This window comes from Chionomys nivalis, chromosome 2 (assembly GCF_950005125.1).
Source record: "Chionomys nivalis chromosome 2, mChiNiv1.1, whole genome shotgun sequence".
NCBI classification, from domain to species: domain Eukaryota; kingdom Metazoa; phylum Chordata; class Mammalia; order Rodentia; family Cricetidae; genus Chionomys; species Chionomys nivalis.
The window spans coordinates 89978634-89996622 of NC_080087.1; the positions used below are offsets into that span (position 1 = coordinate 89978634).

A 17989-nucleotide genomic window follows, 5' to 3' on the forward strand; every position below is an offset into this window, starting at 1 on the left:
TTTATTAGCCAGCCAGTGACTACATGGGTGCCAGTTTCTCAGTGTACCACTGAGCCTTTCCCAGAGTGAGCTTTTAAACATAAAAACCATATTCTGGGTTGACCTACTTCAGTTAACAAAAGCAGTTAGCCAGAACCAAAACTACGGAAGCCAAAATGCAAGCTTAGTACATGTACAGACTTTTCCAGAACTGTGGACTTTGATGGATTAGATCTTTGTTTTCATTGGCAGGTGGTGCTGTCTGTGTGCTGAGCTGTATGGCATAAATGGTGCCTCCATCATGGAGTCAGTTGTGCTAAGGTCTGAGGGTCTGTTACATTCCTCCTGGTCTTAGTGAGTGAGTCAAATCGTGGACCCATCCTGCTCTAAAGAGGTGTAGTTGGTCCCAACTACTGAGCTGACACATACTTGGCCATGTAGCTTAAGATGTAGGTCCCTGATGTTAATCCAATTAAAATAAGAATAAAAGGCCCCACCAGTGCTGATAGAGTATTTAGCCAGGGGAAACCAAAAAGAACAGAGACTGATATCAGTTATATTTATAATATCAACTTTTCTTGTTTTGAGGTTTTTCCCTTTCCTAATTATTCTTGATCCATTAGCAAAAAACAACAGGTTTTTCCCAAAACCATACAATAGTTTCCTTTATCTCTCATCAAAAGTAAATCTAAACCTCTTCAATTTTGTAGGACCTTATCGGCAAGGGAATCTAAATGTTTTAATTCAGAAATTAAAACTTTTAATACCTGTAGATCCTGATCAGCCTGTCTACTTAGTTTGGAAAGCATCAGAAGAGACATTTATTCAAACCATTAGTGTACACCCACCACAAGGTCCTAGGGCCTTGATAATATTGCTGTTAACTAAATGAATTAGCCCATTAGACAGAATAACTGGCATCAGAATAAGGGGAGGTGACTGGCTTAAAGGTTTTGAGTATTAGATAAGTTTCAGCCTCTTATAAGTCCTAACGATAATTTGGGCTGTACCTAGTCACAATAAATTTTGTCAGTTGATGGGTTGACAGTCTGGTTAGTTCCTATCCCTCTGTAGTACGGGAGCTGGGTGTCTAAGCATAACCAGTAATCCTGACCTATTTCTGACTGGGAATGATTAACTCTGTCCCTAGATTCCCTTCCTAAGGGATAGTCTTGATTCCCCAGGTTTTTCCTGTTTTTTTTTTTTAAAGGCCAGAATCTTTATGGAATTTCCAGATTTCTAATTTTATGGTTATCGGATTACATTTCCTTTCGTATAGTTCTCGGGAGGCGGCTTTCTGTGTATCCATCCGTGTATTTTCAGGAAGCCTTTGTTTCAGAAACCCCATTTTGCAATGGAAACTTCCTTGTTTTTGACAACTAGGGGGACCAGCCACAGGGCATGCATAGAATTGTAAAGTGTATTTCTGTATTAAAAGATAAACTCCCACATCTTTCTCCAGTACAAACAGACAACACTCAAAGTAGACAGCAGTGTGCAAAGGTCAAGATGGATATGGGATGCTGGTCTGTAGTCACACTAACCGATATCTTCCCTGCATCTGTCTTCCTCAGTTTCCAGGTCTAGGCCTGGAGTCAGTGGGCACTGGACCATGACCCTGTGTTCATATCAAACATAGATTCAAGAGGAGTTGGAGGGGCAAGGAGTGGAACGACCTGGGGCTTAAATTGCTAGTTTTTATTAATGTATTTTTTTTGTGTGTGCTTTCTGTAATTTTTCTTTTCTTTTTTTCTTGTGTGTGTGTGTGTTTATGTTGTGGTAATGGTTAAATCTGAGTTTAAATAGGAGATGATAGCTTTTCTATAAAACATCGTACAGAATTGTACATTTCTAGTTCTTACGTGTTTGGAGGAATTTAAGGATGAGATCATTTGGGTCTTTATCATTTTTTAAAATAGTCATGCATTACTGATTCCCTGTCTTTAATACACATAAGCCTAGTCATACCACTTTTTTCTGTTTGTATGTTTTTATGGTTGAAGGTTCATTTCAAAGAATGTATTCATTTCATCTAACTTACTAACTTTTTTGTTATGAAATCATTCATTGTTTCTTCATGGTCTTTTACATTTTCATGGTAATGATGACCAAAATGTGTAACGTGTATATTGTGTGTGTGTATGTGTGTGTGTTTGTGTATGTGTGTTTGTGTGTGTGTTTTGTGTGTGTGTGTGTGTGTGTGTGTGTGTGAGTGCAGAGGCCCGTGGTGTTTAGAATAAGCCATCCGATTCCTTGGAACTGGGATGACTGGCATTTGTGAGCTTCCATGAGGATGTGAGCTTCCATGAGGATGAGACCCAATCTAGGTCTGCTACAGGAGTTGTGAGTGCTGTTAACCATTGTGCCCTTCTCCAGCCCCAGCAACTACTCTTTAATTGATAATTGATAATTTTGCATCTTTTTTTCTTAGTTTGGCTATAGGCTAGTTTAATTTTCCTGCTGTTTTTGTCATTGCTTTGAGACAGGGTCTCTTTATGTAGCACTAGCTGTCCTGGAATAGGCTTATTAATTTAATTGATGTTTTTAAAGAACTGAGTTTTTCAGTTATTGGTTTTCTGTGTTGATTTTCTGTTTATAATTTGGATGCAGATATTTTGAGGGTGCCACTTAACTCAGGGGGCTAGGATGGCAGACAACTAATGGTCACTAAAACCATCAGAGCCTGAAACTTCTGAGTTCTTGTCTTATACTAAGAAGAATAAGAAAACATGGACAAGAACTGCACACAAGTGAGTGCAGACTTATTAAAAAAAAATGAGAAAGAACTCTTAAGAGTGGGAGGGATGTATGTGTGTGTGTGTGTGTATTGCTGTGCCCAGTGCTGTGCCCAAGAGTGGGAGGGATGTATGTGTGTGTGTGTGTGTGTGTGTTTTGCTGTGCCCAAGAGTGGGAGGGATGTATGTGTGTGTGTGTGTGTGTATGTGTATGTTTTTTTTTTTTTTTTTTTTTTTTTTTTTTTTTTGGTTTTTCGAGACAGGGTTTCTCTGTGGCTTTGGAGCCTGTCCTGGAACTAGCTCTGTAGACCAGGCTGGTCTCAAACTCACAGAGATCCGCCTGCCTCTGCCTCCCAAGTGCTGGGATTAAAGGCGTGCGCCACCATCGCCCGGCGTATGTGTATGTTTTGCTGTGCCCAGTGCTGTGCCCAAGAATGGGAGGGATGCATGTGTGTGTGTGTGTGTATGTTTTGCTGTGCCCAGTGGTCTTTTATGGTCTTTACAGTAGGAATTGGATGCAAACCTAAGTAATTCTAATTGGAACAGATCAACTTTTGAATGCACTGGGAGAGGAACCAGTTAAGAATCCCTAAACTATATTCATCCTCCCTTGTTTATTTGTCCATTTAGGGGAAAGGTTACCTGTGCTAGGTGACTAGCTCATGATTCAACATTAGTCCCTGCTTTTACTGTTTAAGGCAGTGGCTTTCAACCTGTGGGTTGCAACCTCTTTGACAAAGGGGTTGCAATATCCAAAAATGTTTACATTGTAGTTCATAACAGTAGTAAAATTACAATTAGGAAAATAGTTCTATGGTTTGGGGTCACAACAGTAGGAGAAACTGTATTAAAGGGTTGCAGTGTTAGGAAGGCTGAGAACCACTGGTCTAAGTGGAGCTTAACTTCACGCTCTTTTCCCCTTCCAGAGGGAAATCCTACTACCATTGGATGAGGTGAGGAGCAATCTGATTGCTTTGTGTTGGTGACAGATACTTTATGTTGGTTAGGAATAGCAGTTGCAAATACCACTGGGAAGATCAGTTTAACGGTCCATGGTAGGAACTGGGAGATATTTCTGTACCATGTTTTATTTGTAACATCATTGAGAACAGTGGTGCCTTGGAGTTTTTTATTGCTATGAAGAGACACCATGACCACATCAACTCTTACAAAAAAAAAAAAAAAAAAACATTTAATTGATGTGGTGGCTTATAGTTTCAGAGGTTTAGTCCATTATCATCTTGATGGGGAGCATGACAGCATACAGACAGATGTGGTACTTGCTACATCTTGACCAGAATGCAGCAGGAAGTTGACTGACTGTCGACACGAAATGAAGCTTGAGAAAAGAGACCTAAAATCCCACTCCCACAGTGACACACTTCCTCCAACAAGGCCATGCCTACTTCAACAAGACCACACCTCCTAATAGTGCCATTCCCTTTGGGGACCATTTTCTTTCAAACCACCAAAAGTGGATCTCAACTTTCCATATGCTCTGACCTTTCAATACAGATCTTCATGTTGTGATGATCCACAAGCATAAAATTATTTCGTTGCTACTTCGTAACTGTAATTTTGCTTCCGGTATGAATCGTCATGTAAATATCTGATATGCAACCCTATGGGGGTTAAACACAGACCTAGAGTTAAACATTTTAACATTTCAAAAGTTGCATTATTTATTGGTTTGTGTGTGTGAGTGCATGCATGGGTGTGTAGAAATAAGAGGACAATGCGAAGAAGTTGTTCTCTTCTTTAACCAAGGAGGTCCTGGGGCTCAAACTCAGATTGTCAGACTTGGTGGCAATAGCCATTCTGAAGCTGTGGAACTTCACATTGAATTTAATACTTTCCCTAGCAAATATATTTTAGTTCCATATCTACCACTAACTCCCCCCCCCAAAAAAAAAATCATGACAGAGTTAAAATTAGAAAACAATAAGTTTTATGGCTTCTTTTAAGATCCCAGCACCTTAACCTGCATTCCGTTCTTCCTCAACACTTAATATTTACTCCTTTTTCTTCTCCTTTCTGCATGTTATACTGTAACCATAGATATTTTTGTTTACGTGTTTGCATATACACGTTATAAGCTAAGATCCACATATGAGGGAGAAGATGCTTTTTTTTTTTCTTTTTCTAAGATTGTGTAGCTTTGCTTAATAGTGTACTTTCTAAGTCAATCCATTGACCTGAAAACTTTGTGATTTTACTTTTCTCTAGGCTAAATGGTATTTCGCTTTATACATCTTTTTGTTTGTTTGTTTTATGTACATTGGAATTTTGCCTCAATTAAAGAAGTCACAAAACAATCCCACACCTGTTTGGAATTATGATTAATAAAAGGTTATTTATTTAAAGGGAAAAACTTACAGATCACCATCCAAGACAATAGCCCTCTGCACAACCAGGAAAAGAGTCTGGTAGCAGGAAGCGGAGTCCGAAGCAAGAGAGGGAGCACAAGGCTACTGGCTACTGTTGCTTTTCAAGCCAAATAGAACACACCCCAGTGGGCTGGTATCATAAAAGCTATTGGCTGAAGGAGCGGAAGGCGCTCCCGCAGCACTCCATGTATGTCTGTGTGTGGATGCCACATCTTCTGGAACTGGCATTATGGACAGTTATGAACTGCCAAGTGGATGCTAGGAATTGAACCTGGGTCCTTTGGTAGGGCAATCAGAGTGACCAGTGCTCTTAACCACTGAGCCATCTCTTTAGTTCCCATTTTATACATCTTAATAGGTTTTCATTATCTGTTCATCTATTGATGGACAACTAGGTTGGTTACCATTTCTTGATATAGTAGAGCAGCAATAAACAAACATGGAGGTACAGATGTCTCTGGTAGGGTGTGAAACTCTATGCTCAGAAGTGACATTGCTGTCCACATGGTAATTCTATTTTTAATTTTATTTTTAATCTTCAGACTGATTTCCATAATGGGTTTCATGCTGTAGGTATCTGTAGTAGATAGTTTGGGGAGAGTGTTCTTTGATCCTTGGCACTTGTTGGGCATACATTCTGTATTAAGAATGTCCTAAGGCCTCTGCAGCCCCTAAATATTTAAGTGTTGCTAGAATTTGGATGTGAGGCTCTACCTAGTAGGAGAATCAGACAGTTTGACTAAGGTGAAAAAGGAATGAAAAGATGTCCTGTAGGTGTAAGGTGGGAGATGATGTCTGTTGGCTAGGGTTGCATTGGTGGCGCTGAGGAATAAGGTGGGAGATGATGTCTGTTGGCTAGGGTTGCATTGGTGGCGCTGAGGAATAAGGTGGGAGATGATGTCTGTTGGCTAGGGTTGCATTGCTGGCGCTGAGGAATAAGGTGGGAGGTGATGTCTGTTGGCTAGGGTTGCATTGGTGGCTCTGAGGAAAATTGGACTGAAATGTTAAGTCAGGAAAGTTAGTCACAGAGAACAGTGCAGTTCATGAACTGACAGTGTAGTCATAATCTTTGTCACATCCCGGATTGTCCTAGGCTTGTCATAGACACGGTGAACATGGGAGCTTCTACAACCTCAAGCTCCTGTCTGTCCTCAAAGTGGTTTTCAAGTTTGACCTGAAAGCAAGGTCTTTTTCTTTTTTTTTTTTTTTTTGTTGTTGTTTTTTTGTTTTTTTTGTTTTTTTTTTTGTTTGTTTTTTTTTTGGTTTTTTTTGAGACAGGGTTTCTCTGTAGCTTTGGTGCCTGTCCTGGAACTAGCTCTTGTAGACCAGGCTGGCCTCGAACTCCCAGAGATCCGCCTGCCTCTGCCTCCCGAGTGCTGGGATTAAAGGCGCGCGCCACCACCGCCCGGCAGCAAGGTCTTTTTCTTTTCTTTCTTTTTTTTTTTTTTTTCTTGTGCAGGTACTCATAGCTGCTGTGGATTTATGGGTACAGTGGTCATGTCATGTTCCAAAGACAAAATTATCAGTGATCTTACCCATTCTTCCAGCTCCTCTGTTTCCATACTTTTGTGATGTTCCCTGAGTTTGGGGGAAGTTAATATAAATGTCCTGTTTAGGCTTAGACGCTTTGAAAAGTTGTGGATTTTTGCTTAAACTGCTGACTGCTACTAAGAGAAGCTTCTCTGACCAAGGTCAGAGCAGAATTAACTTACAGGCATAGGTATGCATATTTAAAGACAATCTTACAACATGTTTTTAGCAAAACAATAATAATAGCTTCCTTCCTAGGACTTGTAACCTTCTGAGCCAAGAACATCTGACCAGGTTTATATTTGAATGTGAGTTTCTGTAGGACGGACCACAGATCCAACTCAAAAGCAGTTGGTTACCCCACAACCTTTATGCCACTATTCTACCATTGAGCTCATCTTGCCTGGCTGGTAGATATTGTAGCCTGCAGGACTGGCTGCAGAGATACCATTGATTTATCTTCTCCCACTGTGGTCTACATAGCACCTTCCAGGAATATGAAAGTTAGCACTTTCTGAGTCTTGAATCTCCCTTCAGTATGGAATCTTTCAACTTGGGGGAAATTACTATACAATACCCTATGCCTTCCTTTAACTCTTAGATTCTGTCTGCCTCCTCTTCTGACCTCAGAGGAGGTGGTATGTAAATTCATCTACGAAAGGCAAAGTATTAGGCCACTATGTCTCAGCTGCAATTCTCTGGAATACACCAGCAGTTATGGATCTGGTAAGCTTATGGAACGTCATTTTAACTCCTGAGACTTAAGGTACCTCCCTCCAGGATGGAAGATTTTAATTTGTAAGTAGTTGCTATGCACCAGGACAGATGAGACATGAGAAATGAGTCACACATGTGAATGGTGCCAGAGTCCTCACTGACTACCTCATGAAGGAGAAAAATATTTTCTGAGGGTGAGGAGACTTTTAGTGGCTTCCTGAGTCCCCTATGTGAAGCTCTTGAATGAGGAAGTGAAGGAGAATGTAAGTGGATAAGGGAATAGAGTGATTGGAGAGAATATCACAGGGGAGAGTGAGGTGCTTTCAGAAACACAAACGCTAGCCTTTTAATCATGGGGTCACGGGTTATAGCAGGCTGTCTTCCTTTTTCTGTCTTTCTGTCTTCTGTTCTTTCTTCCTCTCACCATACATCCTGCCATGATGATAATGGGCTGCCAACTCTCAAACTGTAAGCAAGACCCAATTAAATACTTTCTTTTATAGGAGTTACCTTGGTCATAGAATCTCTTCACAGCAATAGAACAGTAACTAAGCCAGTTCTAAGATAAGCCCTCATACTACTATGTATGTAGTGATAACACAGACAATAAAATTTACTTACCAAGGCAAGAAGAGACAAAATTTTATTGAAATACTTTATGGAAGCAGCGGTGAGTTCCCAGGGAGGGAGTGCATGGATAAAAAGAAGTGGAGTTCTTTTGAAAAGAGTCAAAAGGAAGGCAGAGACAGGAACTCTGTGAGTTCAAGGCCAACCTTGGAATGATTTCAGCCACAGAAGACTGATACTTCCGGATTCTAGGGGTCCTGCAGGTGTAGACATGCCCTCAGCCAGAAGTGCCTAAACCCCCACCCCCTTAATGTTAAAGCAGCCCTTCCCTCCTCGCTTCGCATCATCCACATATGACTCAGCTAAGCCCTTGCATGCATATGTGAGCCCCATCATCTGCGTGTGACGTAGCCACATCAACCCTCTGTGCGCATGCACTAGGCAGCTTTTAAAAGCTGGATACACCATCTTCCTCCCTCTCTCTGCACACTGACTTCCCCAGGCCTGTAACGCCCCCTTTAATAAACTCCTAAGCAGGTTTTGCATGTTCTGTGTTTCCTTCTTACTCATGCCAGGTAATTTCAAACCTGGCCTACATCAGAGAGTTCTAGGGCAATATAGAGAGACCCTGTCTTACAAACAGTCAAGGGAGCAGTGACTTGGTCTTAGCTTGTAGAGTCTGTATATAGGCAGATGTGTAGACAATGACATCTTGTTGAGTAGTAAAATTTACAGTATAAGTTGTTTTCCTTCAGACTGGTCATTTATACACTGGGTTACTAAAGATTAGTTTGTACATGGCGGCCTGATAAATTCTGGGAATTTGCTTTTACTTTTGCCCCTTTGTGTCTGTAATGTATTTCAAATGTCCTCATTTTTGTTAGACAAGTCATCATATTATTGTTCAGAAGACTTTGACAAGTGCTAGACACTTGTGTGACTAGAAGGTTTGAAAATGTAGATTTTAGTGACTCCTAAGGACGCTGTTTGAGCTGTGATTTTTATAGAGGTATAATTTAGACGAGATGGCATTTTAGTGACACCATCTTCCTCTTCCCCCGTCTCCCTCACTCCTCATATAGGGATCTTTGCAGGCAGGCTTTGAGCTCTTAGATCAAGTGATCCTACATCCCAGGTTCCCGAGTACCTGGGACTACAGCATGTAATATACCCAGCTACTTTGAGTTCTTGTAAAGTCATGTACCATCTATTTCCTTTGACATTTACTGAATGGCTATTAGAAAGTTGCTGTCTATTGGTGTAATACTCAGGGACCATGATCAAAGAAGGGTTATGAAGAATTTAGGAGCCAGAGTATGTGGAGGAGAGCTGTGAAATGCCATCACTCAGGAACTCACGGTATCTATGGTTATTTATATAAAATCATTGAAACCATTGACTAATGAGCTTGGCTTCTCTCTGAGGAACTACTGACAATTGATAGTTGCTAGAAGAGAGGATTAATTTTTCTTTGGGCGTATGGCTGCTAGAATGTTGTTGGTATACATTCAGAAAGCACTAATTGGACTTTATGGGTAATAAAAGCAAAAAGAAAAATAAAGGCTAGAGAAATGTCTCAGTGGTTAAGAGCATATTTGCTTTTATTGTTTATTTTGTTTGTTTTTCGAGACATGGTTTCTCTATAGCCTTGAAGCCTGTCCTGGAACTAGCTGTTGTAGACCAGGCTGGCCTCAAACTCACAGAGATCCACCTGCCTCTGCCTTCCGAGTGCTGGGATTAAAGGTGTGCACCAGAGAGCAGCTTTGCTCTTAGAGAGGATGGAGGTCTGGTGCCCAGCACTCACACAGTAGCTGTCCTTAACTCCAGTTTCAAGGGATATGATGCCCTCTTCTGAGCTCTGTGGTGCATACATAGGCAAAATATCCATATACATAAAATAAAAAATCTTTAAAATCAAAACAAAAAGTGAAGGGAACATGAAGTTAGGAGAGGCATATGTTGGGAAGAGGGGTACAGAGGGAGTGGAAGAAGTAGTTGGGGGTGAATATGATCAATACATTCTCTGTTTATACATGAAATTATCAAGTAATATGTGTAAATAGTAAAAATTATTCTTTTGGGGTCACTATTGGTTATTTCACATTTGCTGCTTTATTAAACTTGACTGAGTGGAAACTGCTTTCAGGATTTTAATGTTTCCCTTGATGTAGTCACAGCACAGGTGCAATGCCTCACTTAACAAGTTTTGACAGCTGGCTAGCCTAAGCGTGTTGTGTGGATAGATTCTTTCATTATTGTCGTTCACTGAACGTTCAAAAAGCTAACGGGTTCAGAAAATGACAAATGTTTCCCTGAATCTTTAGACTGAGTGACTACTTAGTGACTACCATTTATGTTTGTAATGCCTCCTAGAATCTTCAGTAAAACTCCTATTTGTGCCTAAGAAGTTCCAAGGAAAAGCAACCTCTTGACTGTATTCTATTTTGCACATTATACTCCATTCTAGGAAGAGAAACTGAGGCGGCCCAGTAGCATACTCCAGTCCCTGAATGTGGTCATGGGAGAAATATTCCTACTTCACCATTTCCTGCATGAATGTCAGTCGTAGCATTAAAACTCCTCTGTCATTGCATGAACATTTGGAGTCTGCAGAATTTGTGAACATCTTATTAGTTATCCGCAGTGCCATCAGTTTCACCCATTTTCTTACGTACACATATGGGATATTTTAGGACTCAGTGACCTTTGAGGATGTGGCCGTGAGCTTCACCCAGGAAGAGTGGATTTTGCTGGATCCTTTTCAGAAGAACCTGTACGTCAATGTGATGCTGGAAACCTGTAGTAACCTTGCTTCTGTGGGTAAGAATGCTGATGTTTCTTTACTTTCCCAGTTAGACAAGTGTTTCTTCTTTATGTACTTTGGAATGTAGAAAGGGAAGAATAATGTGAATAAATCAGACATGGGTACAGTGCGCATTAACCCTAGAAAACTTACAGTTTCTTTGAGGTTTTTAATAATTTGTGAAAAATTTTCTGGGTCTGTATTTTAGGAATCAAATCAGAATACCAGACCATTGAAGAGCATTATAAACATCCTGGGAGAAATCTAAGGTAAATTACATGTATTAGTGGGAGAAAATATATTTTGAGAAAATCTTAATGTGATATGAAAATTTATGAACAAGTAGCAAAGCAAGCACAAATTTAGATTACTCACCATTAAAAAAATTTCACAGAAATAATGTAATTCCATGTAAGAAAGCTGTTTAGATTTGAAAAGCAGTTTGCTTGTAAACAGTGTTGAGAAAAGTGCATGTATGAGCTTTTAATCCTAATCCGTTTAATTTGAGAATGGTTAGATTCTGCAGAAGACATACACTTTCCCTGATTTGGGGAATAGTGGAAATCCAAAACCTACTAATGACTAAATAGTCATCGGTGAAGCAACCACTAGTAATGTGCCTGCCAGTGTTTACAGAAGTCAAATACTAGCTTTGGTCTGGGGGGTGGGGGGGTAAAGAAGGTAATCCATTTTGAGAAACCCCCAAGGTATCGAATATCAATAGAAGTCCATAAATTTCAATTCGAGTGAAACTGTGTGCTTGTAATTTGTTTGGGAAAGTTTTCATGTCTCATTCATCCTTTAATAGGAACATCACATCCCACCCTGGATACACACATGAGCTTGAGGAGTTTAGAAAGAAGCAATATACCTCCAGTTCTCTCGCAACTATTCACATATACGTGGGAGCCCACACTGGGAGAGGAACCTACGAGTGGGAAGTATATTCCGAATCCTTTGGTTTTCCAAGTTCACGTGGAGTGTATCAGCAGGTTCACAGTGGAGAACAGCCCCGTGAGCATCGTCAATACGACACAGCCTTTATTGGTCCCAGCTCATTTTGCATTCATGGAGGGACTCACACCAACACTCTGAGTCCTTTCGACTACCTGCCGTCTCCCAGCGGAACTCCTAATGGAGAGAAGCATTCTGGTTGTATGCCATTTGGCAAAGCTTCCAGTTGCCAAAATCCCCTTCAAAGACATGAAATAATTCACACCGGGGGAAAAACATATGAGTGTAGGCAGTGTGGCAAAGTGTTCCAAGGTCACAGTTCCCTTCAAAGACGTAAAATAATTCACGCTGGAGAAAAACCCTATGAATGTACACAGTGTGGAAAGTCATTCATTTATCCCTATTTACTTAAAATGCACAAAAGGTATCATACAGGAGAGAGACCTTATAAATGTAAGATCTGCAGTAAAGCGTTTCTTTGTTCCTCTTTCCTGCAAAGACACAAGAGAACTCACACGGGAGAAAAACCGTATAAATGTAAGCAATGTGCCAAGCCCTTTAGAGGGCTCAGTAATCTTCGAGTACACGAAAGAACTCATACTGGAGAAAAGCCCTATGAATGTAAACATTGTGGGAAAGCTCTGCGAAGTCACAGTTCCCTTCAAAGACATAAAATAGCTCACGCTGGGAAGAAACCCTATGAATGTAAGCAGTGTGGTAAGACCTTCATTTATCCCTATTTACTTCAAACCCACGAAAGATCTCATACTGGAGAGAGACCCTACAAATGTAGCATATGCTGTAAGGCCTTTCGTTGTTCATCTTTCCTGCAGAGACATGAAAGAACACACACAGGGGGAAAGCCCTACGAGTGTAAGCAATGCGGCAAGGCTTTCAGAGCTCATAGCTCCCTGCGATTACATGCGAGGTCTCACAGTGGGGAGAAACCATATAAATGTAACATTTGTGGTAAAGCCTTTCTGTGCCCCTCTTTTCTTCGAAGGCATGAAAGGACTCACACTGCGGAAAGGCCCTATCAATGCAAGCAGTGCAGCAAAACCTTCAGAGGTCAGAGTTCTCTTCAGCTACATGAGCGAGCTCATAGTGGAGAGAAACCCTATAAATGTAAGGTCTGTAGTAAAGCCTTTCTGTGTTCCTCTTTCCTTCAAAGACACGAAAGAACTCACTGTGAAGAAAAACCCTATGCGTGTAAACAGTGTGGCAAAGACTTTAAAGATCAAGGCTCCTTTCAAAGACATAAGGTTTCTCATGTTGGAGGAAAACCTTACGAATGTAAACAGTGTGGTAAGTCCTTCATTTATCCATGTTTGCTTCAAGTCCATATCAGAACGCATACTGGGGAGAAACCCTATGAATGTAAGCAGTGTGACAAAGCCTTCAGAAGTCTCAGTTACCTTCGTATCCACGAAGGAAGCCACACCGAGGAAAAGCCCTATGAATGTAGACAGTGTGGCAAAACTCTCAGTTGTTCCAGTGCCCTGCAGTTACACAAGAGAACACACACTGGAGAAAAGCCCTACGTGTGTAAGCAGTGTGGGAAGGCCTTCAGGGGCTTCAGTTATCTTCGTGTCCATGAGAGGACGCACACTGAAGAAAAACCCTATGAGTGTAAACGGTGCGGGAAAACTCTGAGTTGCTCAGGTTCTCTTCAGCTGCATGAAAGAACACACACTGGAGAAAAGCCTTACGAGTGTAAGCAGTGTGGGAAGGCCTTCAGAGGTCTCAGTCGTCTTCGGGTCCACGAAATCATTCACACTGGGGAAAAACCCCATGAGTGTAAACTGTGTGGCAAGGCCTTCAGATATCATAGCTTACTTCGAGTGCATGAAAGGACCCACACTGGCGAAAAGCCTTACGCTTGTCAGCAGTGTAGTAAAGCCTTCAAAAGTCTCAGTAATCTTCGAATACATGAAAAAACTCATAGTGGTTTCTATGGATGTAAACAGTGTGGCAAAACCCTTAGTTCTTCCAATTCCCTTCGAGCACACGAAAGAGCACATAGTGGAGAAAGATCGTATGGCTGTAAAGAGTGTGGCAAAACCTTTAGACGCTTCAGTAACCTCCAGGTACATGAAAACACTCATGCTGAAGGAAAACCCTACCGATGTAAACAATGTGGCAAGTCCTTCATTTATCAGTATTTACTTGAAAAGCACGAGAAGTCTCATACCGCAGAAAAACCCTATAAATGTATGATATGCAGTAAAGCCTTTATTTGCCCTTCTTTTCTTCAAAGACATGAAAGAATTCATAGTGCAGAAAAACCCTATGAATGTGTACAGTGTGGAAGGGCATTCAAAGGCCTCAGCTCCCTTCAGTTACACGAAAGAGCTCATGGTAGAGAAAAGCATTATGACTGTACACAGTGTGGTAAAGCCTTCAGATGTCACAGTCTCCTTCAGGCACACGAACGAACCCATACCGGTGAAAAACCCTATGAGTGTGAAGAATGTGGCAAGACCTTCAAAAGTGCTGGGTACCTTCGAATACATGAAAAAACTCACAGTGGTTTCTATGAGTGTAAACTGTGTGGGAAGGTTCTCAGCTGTTCAAGTTCTCTTCAGTTACACGAAAGAACACACACTGGAGAAAAGCCCTACGAATGTAAGCAGTGTGGGAAGGCCTTCAGAAGTCAAAGTTCCCTTCGAAGACATGAAAGAATTCACGCTGGAGAGAAACCCTATGAATGTAAGCAGTGTGGGAAGTCCTTCATTTATCCCTGCTACCTTCAAATGCACGAGAGGTCTCATACTGGAGAGAAGCTCTATAAATGTAATATATGTAGCAAAGCCTTTCTTTACCCCTGTTTCCTTCAAATGCATGAAAGAACTCACACTGGTGAAAAGCCTTACGCATGTAAGCAGTGTGATAAAGCCTTCCGGAGTCACAGCTCTCTTCAAATGCATGAAAAAGTTCACACAGGAGAAAAACCCTATGAATGTAAACAGTGTGGTAAAGCTTTGATAAGTCATAGTTCTCTTCAGAGGCATAAAATGGCTCATGCTGGAGAAAAACGCTATGAATGTAAGCACTGTAGTAAGTCCTTCATTTATCCGTATTTACTTCAAACTCACGAAAGATCTCACACTGGAGAGAGACCCTATGAATGCCAAGACTGTGGTAAAGCCTTTACATGTTACCGTTCCCTTCGAAGACATGGAAAAACACATACCTGAGCAGGGGAAAACCCTTATGAATGCCTACAAACATGCAAGAATGTTTAGAATTTCTAGGTCTTTTCAAATAGTGGAAGTACTGGGAAAAGATCTAATGAATATAAGACAAATGGCGAAGGCTTTAGATTTTTTTGTTTTGTTTTTGTTTGTTTGTTTGCTTGCTTGCTATGGAAAGCTTGGGAGAACTCACTGGAGAAAATTCCGTGACTCTAAGAGATGTGTTACAATCTTCAATTCCATTTGAAGATATGAAAATATCTGGTGTTAAAGCCCGTGAATGAATGGAGTATGATATTCATTTCTTAAACATTTACTCAAATGCATAAACTAATGCACCATGAAGGCAGTTCTATAGAAACAGACATTGGATTGAAATTGCTGCAGTTTGGAAATTAAAGCTTATATTTTAACCACACTAAAAAAAATCATGCAATAACTCCGATTGGAAGAAGATTCTACAAATTTATATATATTGAAATACTGAAGCAAATCATGTTCAAAGTGTCAGAGCATGAATGAAAAGCTGTGTAATTTGTGAATGTATGGTGTTTACCAGTGATTTGTGTTTGAAGAAAATTGCAGCAGCACCTGACATTGCAGGCCTGTCCTCTTGGGGACTGTGGTTTTGAGGCAGGAGATAGTAAGTTCAGGGCCTGTCCACACAACTTGGTGAGATCAATCTTAATAAAAATTGAAAATGATATTGATAAGTAGCTCATTCGTTTAGCACTGGTCTCCCAGTGTAATTCCCAGTCCTACCATCAGGAGAAATGGGAATGTCCCTAGGTAATGAATTTCTATTTCTTTTGCAGGAAAACATTGAGGCGAAGGTTTTCTAAGTGTAGACACAAACTTTTAACAGCAGAAATAATTGCTGGTATAAATTGTTAGACAATTTCCTAATCATAGTGTATCCTTATGGTGTAGCCTACCGTACACTTAAACTACGTGGTATAACTTCAAGACTCTTCTAGTCTGTGGAATGTTGCTTCATTGCATATTTTAGTCATAGCACCAACAAATGCTATGAAACAAAAGATTTGGTATAAAAATAAATGTTCTACAAATGAAGAATACTTACTGAGAGCAGAGTTTTTAAGGACTAGATTTTCTTCTATCAGAGACTTTTAGGTGAATATAAAGTCATTGGACACATTAATCTACTGTAACTCTTATCAACACTGTAGACTCTTTGTAGTATGTTGTTTGCCTAAAGACACTGTAGGCTTCATTTATAGCATATTGATGTTTTCCCAAAGAATACATTAGCTTATAACATTTACAGTGTGTATAAATTTAATACTTAGGATTTTTGTAATAATACTGTTTAAAATGTAACCATTTACGATTGCTTAAAACTGTTTCTTTGTATGCTTATTCTTTAATTTTTGCATTATATATTTTTTTTAAAAAATTGTGAAAAAATGTTATCATTTAGAACACTGAAGCAGGAGGTTGGTGTTTGTAGCTATCTCTGGATTATATGCCGAGACACTGAGACCTAGAATAACCAGGTCATGACAACTGTTACCTTGCACCTTCTTGTCTGTCATGGGAACTTTTCAGGAACAGTAAAATGTATAGAACTGATGACAATTCTTCCTTAAGCAGTCCTTTGAGAAGGACCTGTTGATGTTCTTGAGAAAGTCTCACTTTTCTGAAATAAACACATGGTAGTGTCCTTATTGGTGTTTTTCATTGTTGATTTGTTGTAAGCAGGTAAAACACCATGCACATTTCTATGTTAATGGAAATCTTTTTGTATTAAGTTTAAGCTTTCAAATGTATGATGATTCTATTGAGGTCTGTAAATGCTTTTGAATTCTTTTGGGCTCTTATTTTCCTTCTGCAGTTTCTTTGAGATTGGAGACTTTTGAAATCGAACTAGATGCATTATCAGATTGCCATAAGCCCAGGGGAGATAGGACAGAGTGTTTTAATTTGAATATGAAATTATCCCCACAAAGTCTTGTGGTTGGACACAGATTTTTAGTCGTGGTTCCTGATTCCTTACGGGATTGCAATAACTGAGCTTCAAAAACCACCTGGTAACATGTAAAGGTTTTGAACACAGTGATTAAAAATTCAGATTTATATGTGCATTGATTTTTATATCACTGGCATCACTCACCCATGTTTGTATCATGTGATTTAACTGTACCTCTACTTTGTTCTGATCATGCAATATGTGTATTGCATGTGATGTCATGCCATGCCATGCAATTAACATACCAACTCTTTGAAGCATCTTAGCTCACACATAAGACTTGCTGACTGTTGCAAATTGAAATAGTTTTACTAAATTCCAAGAGTTTTCTGCTCTTTCGGAAGGACTGATTTAATTGTGAAAAACAGACTTTTCTATTTCCCAAGTGTCATTCATCAACATATAAATACCAAATTAATTTATCTTTGTATTGTATAGTATAGTGTAGCTTTTAAAATTGCTTGAATTGCCCGGTTATGTGTTGCACACTTTTAATCCCAGCACTTGGAGGCAGAAGCAGGATTCCTGTGAGTTTGAGGCCAGCCTGGTCTACAGAGTGAGTGTTAGGACAGGCTCTAAAGCTACAAAGAGAAACCTTGTCTCTAAAAACCAACAAAAAAAAATTACTTGAGTTACTTACTTGTATTTTATTTAAAAAAATCATTCAATGATTATTGAGTAGCAATAAAGAAAAGTATTTTAACAACTTAGGAAATGGCCCTAAGTGTATTTCTGCCTTTATTTATGTGATGTTGTCCATATTTGACAATTATAAAACCAAAGTATCAAATAACTCTGAAAAACATTCTCTATGTGCTATACTATCGAATATTCGGCTAAGATTTTATGTTTTATGTAAAAATAAATATGTCCATTCTATTAATACACAAATTTACTTTCATGTTATTAAATGATAAGAGATCTATTCACCAAATTGTTTTTCAGTAGATTTCTTTGATTTATTAACACTAAATGTATCATTTGAACACCGACTTCATATACGTATATATATATATTCTCAGGGTTGCATAACAATTTCTTATACAAAAGAAGTCACAAATAAAAAACTGAATTATTCTGGTGGTGTCCAGCTTATGACACTGTTTGCGGGGCTGGAAAAACCTTTGGCAGGT

At 39.7% G+C, this 17989-nt stretch overlaps 1 protein-coding gene across 1 annotated transcript in view; it reads left to right on the top strand.

The window, feature by feature from the left end:
- Window positions 1–17735, top strand: part of LOC130864102 (zinc finger protein 700-like) — a 110987-nt gene extending 93252 nt beyond the window's left edge. The window contains exons 5-7 of the mRNA XM_057754438.1: window positions 10609–10735; window positions 10927–10987; window positions 11527–17735. Of these exons, the coding sequence (XP_057610421.1) occupies window positions 10609–10735; window positions 10927–10987; window positions 11527–14869 (3531 nt within the window). The 3' untranslated portion in view covers window positions 14870–17735. The remainder of the gene's footprint in view (window positions 1–10608; window positions 10736–10926; window positions 10988–11526) is intronic.
- Window positions 17736–17989: the final 254 nt, after the last annotated feature.